This window comes from Pygoscelis adeliae, unplaced genomic scaffold, assembly GCF_000699105.1.
Source record: "Pygoscelis adeliae isolate BGI_AS28 unplaced genomic scaffold, ASM69910v1 Scaffold222, whole genome shotgun sequence".
In the NCBI taxonomy this organism is placed as follows: Eukaryota; Metazoa; Chordata; class Aves; order Sphenisciformes; family Spheniscidae; genus Pygoscelis; species Pygoscelis adeliae.
Genome location: NW_008824309.1, coordinates 5,729,595 through 5,740,964, shown reverse-complemented (window position 1 = coordinate 5,740,964; position 11,370 = coordinate 5,729,595). Strand labels below are relative to the sequence as shown.

Below are 11,370 nucleotides of genomic sequence, written 5' to 3'. Positions count from 1 at the left end.
TATCTTGCTTGTCACCGTGCCGCTGCGCGTGCGGCTCTGGGCCCCGTGCTTTTATTTTGGGAGGTTTATCATTTAGGCATAAAACCTTTGTTCCCAGCTGAAAATTAGAAGGCGTCCGTTGTGCACGTTTGCCTGGGAGAGGAGTGTCTTTAGGGAATTAGTGTTGATAGAGGAAGATGGGGGTGATGTCCTCGCTGGCCACCGTGGGACCGTGGTGTCATGCGCGGGGTGAAGGCGTCTCTCCAGGCGCAGGCAAGTCCACGCTGAAGCTTCGGTCGGTGTGGGGAAGCGCACTGGGAGGGACCGTATCCAGCACCGGTAGCACCGGTAGCACCGGGACACAGGCACCACCTACTGCCGTGCACGTAGCGCTTATCAAAAAATGCCACGTCTCAGGGGCAACCCGGGTGTATGAAGCAGCTCAGCATACAGGAATGGAGCTCTTTTCTCTCCCTAGATGTTTAAAGTGAGTTTTCCCTGCCTGACCTTCAAAAGGAGGGCGATGTGTGACCTGCGAGCCAGCCAAGCGCACGGGAACGCCCGGCTAGCAGAAGTGCTCTGCCTTATGGCAAGGTGAATCTTCTCAAGAAGATTTAAGATACATACGTTATCCAACAATTATCCCTCTAGCCACCGGACGATCCAGCTTTCCAGTGTTCAGAGGATCTTCTCCCTCCAGGGTCCATCTGCTACCGTCAACGCCGGCACACAGGAGGTGACCATCCCCTGTTAAACAGACCGACACCGCCAGCCTGAGCTGGGAAAGTATTCAAACCTTGGATTGCCAAGGGAAATGGGAAGGAGAGATGCCCCCAAAATCCCCAGCCGACTCTGCGGCCACGACGATCACTGACGACCCAAACCTTGCTTGAATTAAACAGGAGTCAAACCAACATGACAGCTCCTTTGCACGGAGCACTGGAGCCGACCGAGATGCTGTGGGCATCAGCGTTGCCATCATACGATATTTTTTATCTTCTTCATCTGGTTGTCCTTCAGGAGGCACAGCGAGGGACGTCAAGGGCAGAACAACAAAACAGCCTTTGACTGTGCTGCTAAACACGACTAACACGGCGAAACCTGCATCGGCAGTTTAAGGCTTTAACCTGATGATGCAAATATGCAGTCTCCTGGCTTAGCGACGGGATGATAATAAGGCAAAAATGAATATTACAGCGTTCTGGCTTTTAAGCATTTTTCCAGAGAAGTCATGTTGGATGTTGTTTCTGAGACTACAGCCAGGGAATATGACTGGAGATAGACACTTGGTTCGGATTTATATTGAGTTTCCAGCGAACTGGGGGAATATAAGCCCGTCTGACCTAATATTATGTTGATTCCAAAGTAATTACATTTGTTATTTGCAGGATCTGTAGTAAATCGAGTTGTGGCAGTTATGTGGATGCTTCACAGAAGCAATTTCAGAGATCATTAAATATATCTTACATTGGTTACACATTACATTAACCCCTCCAGCGCCTCAAGACATATGACATCCATTCACCGAATAGGCAATTTTTATGGGACTAGATGCCAAAGGCAATCCAATAGAGATAAATTCCGGAAACGCATGCAATTACTGCCGAGAGAGGTCTGCTGTTCACTATAAAGACATGAGGATTAAAAAGTTTGTGCAAGGCTCATACAAACTGCAGACCACCTACTCCACCGCAGCCCGGGCTGCGTCCTACCAAAGAAGGGCCAACATCCACAGGGCACACGTGTGGGCGTCGCTGTCCTCCCAGGGGAATTCGCCCTTGCCCCCAGCTAGCTGCCACTGCCCCGGGCCAGAATTGCATTTGTCAAAATGTGACTGCTCTGCAGTTATCAGTAAGCCCTCACAGCCCTTGGCGCTTAGAGGCATTGGTGAAAACTGCAGCGTTTTGAGGTCTCTCATCCACACAGAAAGGTGAAAGTTTAAAACAAAGTGTCTGTGACTCTTGCGATGCAATGCCTGAGCAAAACATGGCTGGAAGCGTTGGCTCACGAGGATTTGGAGGTTCTGATTTTTTTTTTGTTACAACCGAGGAGGGAGGAGAAGTGACGCTACAGAGATGCTTTTTAGGCAACAGCAAGACCAATTTCCCACCCACCTACCAGCAGCAGCTCTGCTCCGCACACAGTGAAGTGCAGCGTCGTGGCAGGCTCGGGGGGGCAGGAGGAGAGGTCGGAGAAGGGGAGGGAGAGGGAAGGGCTGGTGGAGAGCAACAAGAGCGCGAGGGTGAAGGCACCGAAGGGATGAGCGGAGGGAAAAGAAATGCCTTTTACTCCCAGGGCAATGCCTGCTCCCAGTACGCTGAAGCCCTGTGTCGCATGATGGATGCAGGGAGGATCACAGCCTGGCTGAAAGTTAGCTGCTGGAAAAGCACGAGCATTTGTCATTACAACATTTATTTCATTCATATGACAAATGGTGTGGACAAGCGGATGGCGGGGCAGGCCCAGCCCGGGCAGGAGGAAGGACGTGCCCATGCTCATCAGCCTGGCAAACAGCACCGGCTGTTTCTGGTTCGGTTTTCTGCCAGCTAGCAGCAATGCTAGCTCTTGTCTGCAGCCACAAAGAGCTTTTGGGGGTGCAAAAGTCTCATATGCTCTTCGGAAGAGGCCTGGTGGGTTATTTTGCACTTTGAGAGCTGTGTTTTGGTAGTCCATCCTGAACGCAATACTGCATTTGCCCCATAGCTATGTCTGTGTTTCCTTTTTGGGGGCAACAGAAGGCGGCAGGGAGAAAGAAGCAATGTTTGTGGGGCAGAGAAGGCTCCTGCAAACCAATGGTTTGACAGTCAGCAAACTTCCCCATGTTGCAGGAAACACCAGTTCATGTTCCCGCTCCTCCCTCTGAAGATATCCTTGGTATTTTTAAAATACACTAAAATATAAACAAGCAGCAGAAATGTGTTAAATTAGGGAGTGAGCTGATGGAGAGAAGGTGAGCAGGGGTTAGACACCATCATGGCTTTCTGCAATGTTATTTTTCACACCTTCTTCTGCTGCTTTTGGAGCATCACGTGGCAGGGAGGTGAGCGAGCAGGATGGGGTGGGAAGGAAAGAGCCACCCCGGGCTCCCCGTCCTCATCCCTTGTTACAGGGTCCGTCCTGCATGAGCCTCAGCCCAGCAGCGTTAGGAAAATGGGATTAATCAGGTCCGGACAGATGCTGGCAAAGATGGCAACCCCAGGCACTGCGCCAAATACAGATCGATCTGTGTCTTTGGGAGACGAACCAGTGCAAATGCGACTTATTCTTGTAGCGCTGCCTCTTCTGTCCAGTGCAACAGCAAATGGTTCGTTATCGAGCCCGTGAGCCGGTTTCAGCAGCTGCACAATGAATAATTTCAGTGCCCGTTACTGGCAATTTTGCTAAGTGAGGGAGAGACGAAGTCATTAACGTTTGAGAGGGAGGATTTGAAGCTGTTAGCTGCAAGCACAAATGGCGGCTGCTGTTGCAGGGGTGGTGACGATGCAATCGTCACTGCCGTGATGCAATCCCCCCCGGCTTCTGCAACAGTTGCCTCTGAGCGCTGAAGCAAAGGTTTGTGAAAGACTTCAGTCTCGGCATTAAAAATATGCTGGATTTTTTCATTGCTGTGGCGTATCCTTGCAGTGGGTATTCAAAGTCTAGCTTCATGCACAAGTGTAAAGGATTGGGGCCTAAAACACCATCAGGCAGGAAACAAGCTGTGCTGGAAGACCTGGAGCAGAAACTCTCCTAAGATCCTTTTTGTTTAGTCTGATCTAATTCAGCTCGTCTAATGCAATGTTTAATGTTATAATGCGATTTTGGCTGATTCTCAAGACGTGCACAGCCTTGCTAGACCCTGCCTCAGGAGTTGTTTTTATTGTCGGGTGACAAGTTTGCCCCCATTATCGTCAATCATTGCAGTAGAAATGGGAAGAGCAGGTTTTGTCTCTGGTCTAATAAATGTGCCCAGGGACTGCCCACTGGCTGCTTGCAGGCTCCCGGCGGCGCGACCAATGTCTCATGAACCTCTGGGGGATGGAGATGGCTCCGCACGTGGCCAAGCTGAAGTTATTGCAAGCTTTGGACGTCTGCAGGTGGAGTGACTAAAACCAGACTGCCCGCATTAAGGTAAAGCAGACCCAAGGTCTTGTAGTGCCAATGAACGTCTCTCCAGTGGCTTCGGTCACCGGCTTGGAGCATCCCCTGAGCAGATGTCGCTCACTCATTCATCCATCGCTCCCACCATCTCCTTTCTTCTCCCCTTCACTTATCTGCTGCTTTCTCAAATTCAGTGAATTGGGTTTCCCCGTGGCATGGGCAAATGGACGAAGTTCGTCACACTGAGCACACCCGCTGCCGTACCAGCCGCGGCTGCTTGCTCTCTTGTAGCCCTACCTTTGATGAAATTCCCATTTAAACCCTCCCTGGTTATGATGTTGTCAAAGCACTCATGCAAACTGCCACCAGACTTGGCTGAGATCTCGTGAGCCACGCACCCACCCCGGCATTTTTTTTATCCCCACTATTCACATCTCAGTGTGTTTGCAAGGGGTTTCTTGGTGTAAAACCAGCGTAACTTTCTGTTGTTTTGCAGCATTTCTTTTCCAACAGGCTTTACCTGGCTTTGCTCTCCATGATCCCGATTCAGCACCGGCGTACGCTTACACTCTCTTCTCCTAACAACCTCATTTCACCTTTATTTTGGGGAAAAAACCCCTAACCTCCACACATGTTGTGTCATACACATCAGACTTTTTATAGTTGGCAAAAGTGGCAGCAATGGGCTGATGTTTCCGAGCCCACTTGCGTGCTGGGTGCTCAGCCCTCGGAAACACCCTCATTTATTCATCTAGGTAGGGTTCGAAAATAACCATGGCTGGTGTATAAACAATCCATAGCATTTGGCTTATAAGTGATCTATAGTATCTGGGAGCGCGTGTTGCATGCATTGCACGGCTGCATTATTCGTGCCTGCGTGTGGGTGTAACAGAGCGGGGCATTAAAAAAAAAAATAATCCCTATGGTCGTTATTTGCTGTAAGTGCAGAGGGGAAGGGCACTCGTGCTGTAAATCCCCCCTCCCCGACGGCCACGGCAAGCAGTGTTTTACAGCCCCAAAGTAAACGCAGCACGTGTCTGTTGCTGGCCAGCAGGAGAACACTGTTAGCGGGATGGAGACATTCCTCCTTTCTGTGCTCGGAGCTTTTCATGGCTTTAATGAGGCTTTTTTATGTCATGCGTGAGCCACGAGGCTGTGCCAGGGCTGCGTGTGGCAGCAGCCTTTTCCCTGCACCAGGCTGGGTGAGGGATGCCCAGCTCCCCGCATGACGTACCGCAACGCCATCCGTCCTAGCAACACAAACATACAGAAACCACAGATAACCAGAAATATCTTCCCTCCCCAGTGCAGAACCGCCGCCTGTACTGGGAAGGGGAAGCGCTGCCCCGGAGGCCCTAAACACCGCAGAAAATGCAAAGGCAAGGCAATGGGGAATATGCAATGCACTTTATATGCCTTGTCTGGCAAAACCTCGGGTATCTCACACCTCCGGCTATGAGGTATTTACCAGTCTCGGGGCTGTAAAGATATTCCCCAAACCCGTCAACTTTCGCCCGGCCACAGCTTTGGGTGGTGGGGTTGGGTGGCAGGGTGCAGCTGGGTGTTGAACAAGCAGGAAGTATTTCAAGGTTCCCCTTCACCCTCTTTGAACCACATCTGGTTTTTGTTTCCGCAGCTGACACATCCTCTGAGATACATCCCTCTTCGCTGGATTAGTCACATTGCAAGATTTAAAGGGAAAAAAACCTCATGCACGTAATTATTCTGTATCTGAAAACAGTAGTTTTTGAGCAGAAAGGAGCTGGATGGTTGGAGCGTAAGCCAGAGATGCTCCACCTGATAAAGACCAGCTATAAAATACTTGCTGGGAGATGGGGACCTAAAGGGAAATATTACATTTGAGAGGAAGCAGGTACTTAGTTAAGCTGTTAAATCCTTGTTTCTGAGGTTCCTTTCCCGAACCGAAGGCGAGCCGGAGGCTGCCCCTGCAGAGCTGCTGCCATGTCCATGCAGCACTGTGCTGCACGGGACGAGGTCTGCATGTCGAATAAGTGCCAATAGCTACTCTAGGGGTGCTAAATATTGGTGCTTTCCTCTTCCTTCTCCTCAAAACCATGTTTTGAAGGCCCTCACACAAACGGCTGAACCAGAAGGAAAATATATATAATTGTGTATGTATGACGCCACTGGTTTTGCACCGAGCTACCAAGCAACTCAGCGCGTGACAGATGGGTGCAGCCGGGATGGAGGAGTCCTTGGAGGATTGCAGGGCCACCCGTGTCCCCGAGCGGGTCCGAGGCCCGGTCGCACGAGGTGCAGTGAAGAGCGGGACAGACACCCACCCGCGAGATTATGATGTTTGAAGAGCTAGCGACTTCAGAGGTGTAAAGGATTAATAGGAATGTATTAAATTAGTGTTCATGAACACTAACGATGCCAGCGGCTTTCAGGCAAAGCTGGCGAATGAAATGGGGTGAGCAGCCGTGATGGCAGCCAGGGGAGCGGGGGATTTGCTGCCCGAGCTCGTGTGCTTGGACCACCATCCCATGGCAAAGAGGGCAGGCAAGGAGGGGCAAGCTGAATCCAGCCCTACCTTCATCGCAGGGGCTTCGCCTGACTTTGCTGGGGTGCTGGGGCCGTCCTTCCACATGGCTCTTGGGCTCTTTCTTTGCTTTTCTTTTTTTTTTATTAACTCACCTTATGAGTAACATATTTCCAATAATGCCCTTGGAAGGAGCACTTGGTGATGGAGTGGTCTGGGTGTAATTTGCCTGCTGCTAAGTGTAGTGTTTCAATTCTATCTGAATTTGTGCCTATGATTTATGAGTTAATGTTTCCTATTGTAAATTATATTTAAAGAGAAAAATGAGGCTTATTTTTTTTATTTTTGGAAAACCTAATGTTTATGCTTTATGCGCCATCAGAAGAAATAAAGTATTGCTATGTTTTCAGACCATGTTTTCAGCAGGTAAAATGCAATTATTCAGACCAGAGAGCTCTATTTGATATATGAATAGAGTAAAATGAAAAGGCATTCAAAGCCTGATCCAAAGCCTCTTTAAATCTTCGGAAGTCTTTTTTTCCTTGAGATTATAGAGCCAGCCCCCCGGCCATACAAATGGGAATGGGATACACGCCGTTTCTCTCTCGATGGGGTACTGCCATAGCTCAGGCTTGAATTTCACCCTCTGAAAATGCAGAGATTGGACTTTCCAGTGCTGTCATTCAGTGCATCCAGTGCTTTCTCTTTTGTGGGTAGCGGTAATGGACCTGTAATGCACTTTTCCCATCGCATTAGTTTGTGCAGGAGCCATTCTGACATTCTGCTGTGCCTTGTAGAAACGCAAGCGCCGTCCCCGCCGCGTCCAACACCTTCCTGGGGTACGCGCCGGCGCCTCCTCTTCTGTCTCACCTGGCACGAACCTCGCCGGTCGAGCGTGCGTTACTACAGCCGTCGCTTCGGATCATGTCATCTGCTGAGGTGAACGCGACGCTTGTGAGAGTCACCAGGGAGGTTTGCTCTGCCAGGGATGGCAGAGCCGCGTCCCGGGATGACCCAGATCTCTTCCTCCTGGGACTAGACATCTCCTTAGGGGGTCTGGGCTCCTGAAGGTGCTTGAAGCACGTTGCAGCTGGTGACTCCTCCGGTGTGGCCACCGCTGACCACAAGAGGTTTCCTGGTCCATGAGACACCACATTTACCACTTTCAAGCACGTTCCCAAATATATCAGTGCATGCCCTAAACTCCTTGTGCTTCATTTGCTTTCTCAAGGTGACGAATTATCATCCTCAACGTTGCAACGTTCAGCAGCCTCTTCTCTTCATTTTCCATTGACCCATGGGTGCATCCAGCTTTACACAGGTGTCCAGGGGGTCCCCACTCGCCCCAGACTGTCTCCGGTCCTGTCTTCTGCCTAACAACACCGTGGGATCCTGAAACAAAATATTTTGCAGAAAGTGAATTTGTAATGGATGGTGAATTGGGAGCGCGGGACACAGAGGTCTTAGTCGAGCAGCTCGCGCTGGAAAGCAGAGCCCCAGCACAGCGATGCCAGGAGATGGCAGACCCACGGGTTAACATCACTGCAAACAGCTGGACATCTCATATACCACATCTCACGTTTCACAGCTCGTGTTTCGTATTTCATATTTTGCATTTCAATACTTCGTAGTCACTTTTTGGGGGCAGAATGAAAGAAAATGGCTCAGTGTTTGTGAAACTATCAGAACTATCAAGAAAAAAAGAAAAAAAAACCCCATGTTGGTGTTGATCTGGAATGACTTGTTTCAGCTTAGCATGGTTTTAATCTTCTAAAACCTTTTCCGAATTTACGCTAAAACCCAAATATAACTACGACGCAAGCAACCTCCATCCTTTAAACCATCCTAGAACTAAATGCCTTTCCTTTTACAAAGTAATTGTTTCCTTGCTGAAACTATTCACTGCATCCAACAGGAATGGTTAATGGCCTCCACGCAGTTAAGGAGTTGACATAGTTTCAAGGGAATTCACTGTAAAGCCAGTTTGAAATTTTCCATTGAAATTGTGGATTTTTTCACATTTCATTTTGCCTTCCCCGCAGCTATTTGTTTCTGCAGGTTTTTTTCTTCTGCAAACTCCAGGCTGGTTTTGAACCTTCTTCTGCACGACATTTTCTGAGAGCGGCAGCAGCGAGTGTGCACCAGATACAGACTCCACGCGAAAAGGAGAAAAAAACATTTTTTGCAGGTTTTCTTATCCCTAGCCAACCTTCTTAAAGGGATTTTTAGCAAGCAGATATAAAGTCCAAGCAATCCTATCTCTGTGTTGAATAAAAGTACTTGCAGAGCCTTAACTTTAAATATTTCCTACTTGTTTCTGTCACATAATTTTAATATCATTATACCCCGGAGAAGCCCATGACCTCATTCAGTCAGAGCAGAGCGGAGCCGCGCAGGAACCGGCCCCGCTGTGGCCTCAGCACAAAATCCCACAAGCATGAAAGCGGAGAGTTTGGGCAAAAATCCTTGTTTTAAATAATATTTGTCAGGAAGTTCTTGGCTAAGTTTATATAGACAACACAACAGAGAGAAACAAGTAGGGAAACTCCCAGGGCAAGGGGGTTGCTGCAGGGAAAGGGGGGCTTTGCTGAGAAATCTCCATCAGTGCTGCGTTGCATTATTCTACAAATTTGTGAATAACCTGAATTTATAGGTGGAGAAAAGGAATAATCTAATCTAGGTATCCTCCAGCTTTCCCATGGTGCATAGACAGGACACCTTAACAAAAAGGCTGCCTCATAGTCTATAATTTACCTTTCCTCCTCAACATCCAGGGTCCCATGTACGTCACACTTTATGGGAACGCTAAAAGGAAGAAAACTGCCCAGGAATGGGACCAGAGTCAGCATCGTTTGACATTGCGCTCTCCCACAGCACGGGTTAACGTATAGGCGTTAAACCTTGCCTTTTATTCCTACCCATGTAGTATCTCTAGTACTTACGAGTTTATTAGACTGCTTTTCCAAAGTGCTGGGTTACGTTTGCAGGGCGCAAGGCTTTTTCCTTGTACCTGCGACCCGTGCGTGCGGGGGCTCTGTGATGAAGGGTTGAAACCTGGCATTTATTTATTTCAATCTCTTGCTCTTTAGCTCTTTATCCAGGGAGACAAAGCTGCCTTCGCCGAACGCCCATCCACGCAGAAGCTGGTGGTAGCAGATGAGACACTTGTGCTAATTAATATTTTATGGGCTTATAGACTTCTTTTCCTCAGCAGCTGGTCTTAAATAAAGACCAATTTGCAAAAGTGTTAATTAACTCTAATTACAAAGCACATTGTAACTTCTCTGAGGATTTCCGTCTGGAGAATGACATGTAACCGTTCAGCCCCTCGTCCCCATCAGGCTGCAGCGATACTTCTCTGATAGGCAGCTTTTTCTAAGGACTCCACGCGCGTTTCCAAATCAAAGCGACCAAATTCCACGTTGGGTAATCAGAGGGTACCAAATGGCCACGCTAACGGAGGCTGCCAGTTCCTTCGTCCATATCCATAAATCCTTAAAGCCGGAGACTTTTCCTGCGCATCCTCCTCTGCCAGGCACCGAAGCGAGCGTGTCCTCCGCTGCGACCTGGACCAAAAATTTCTCTGCTCCCTGGTGAGCTGCGGAGGAGCGATGCTGGTCCGCATCCAAGATGCTCCAGCAGCAAAAATGGGCACGTGGTCGTAACTCCACGGAGTGGCACCTAACCCCCAAACGAAGGCAGTCTCATTGCACAGAGCAGCATTAACTCAGCCTACTGCAGCACCCAGGGTAACCGATGAGTTGAACTCCAAGGTGTGTTATGCTTCAACAGCATATTTACGTGAGCTTTCTAATTAGCTTTCCGTGACTCATTTCGCTGGGTTTACATGCACAGACTTTCTGTGCACAGTTTTACCCCTGGCAGAGCTGGAGCGCGGCGCGCGCGCGCTGAAATACAGCCCCGGAGCAGCATCGCAGCGTTAATGAGGAGGAAATCAATTAGGAGTTTTGACACGCGGCGATGTGCTCAGGCAATTAGCCCTGTCTCCAGCTATAAGGCTGCGGTTTTAACGTGACAACGACAGCAACTGTGTCACTTACAGCCCTCCCAGTGGCTTGCCACTCTTGCTGATGACAACTATTGCTTTCCTCCCGCTGGAAAGCAGCCATATGTGGGATCTCCTCCACGGATGGCTTTAATCGGCAGCCATCAGGCCCGTGTACGTGGTGTGCATGGCCGGGGGTGGTTAATTTTCAAATGGTGTTTTCTTACTGCTTAAGGCTCCCGGTAAGGATGGAAAAATGGACCAAATTCTGCGGACTCGCTGCCTCTGCCTGCAGAGCTGCAGGGGGATGGTTTTTACATGGCCTGGTCCCATGCAGAAACCAACCAATCTTTTGATGTCCCTTTAAAACCTACAAATCTATAAGTTGTGTTATCGATTATTTTGGAAACATTATTATTATTATTATTATTATTATTATTATCCCTGTGATTTACAGCAGCTTTTATACAGAGGAGCTGGGAGACAAGTCAAATCGCAGCTCCAACTCGAGGTAATGTATTCACTATAAATTCGAATGTTCAGACTTTGCTTCGCCAGCCCAAGTTCTCCTCGGGGCTCCGCAGGGCAGTGATGTTCTGGAAAGAAATAAAAGGATGTGGACATCCCGTTGGGAAGCACGATCTAGGCAAAACTATATCGAATTTTAAAGAGGACGGAGGAGAGGTTTTAGTGCACTGAAATATGGTTTGTCTTAATTTTTCAGTAGATGATACACAAATGCAAAACTGTTAAACAGTCGGTTCAACGGCCTTCACAGAAACCCCCTGGAAAAAAAAAAAAA

The 11,370-nt window shown here is 48.8% G+C and overlaps 1 protein-coding gene across 1 annotated transcript in view; it reads left to right on the top strand.

Moving 5' to 3' along the window:
• The first annotated feature begins 7,284 nt into the window (after positions 1-7,284).
• The window catches only part of RND3 (Rho family GTPase 3), a 94,736-nt gene continuing 90,650 nt past the window's right edge, over positions 7,285-11,370 (top strand). Inside the window, exons 1-2 of the mRNA XM_009319027.1 lie at positions 7,285-7,292; positions 7,360-7,516. Coding sequence (XP_009317302.1) covers positions 7,285-7,292; positions 7,360-7,516 — 165 coding nt within the window. The remainder of the gene's footprint in view (positions 7,293-7,359; positions 7,517-11,370) is intronic.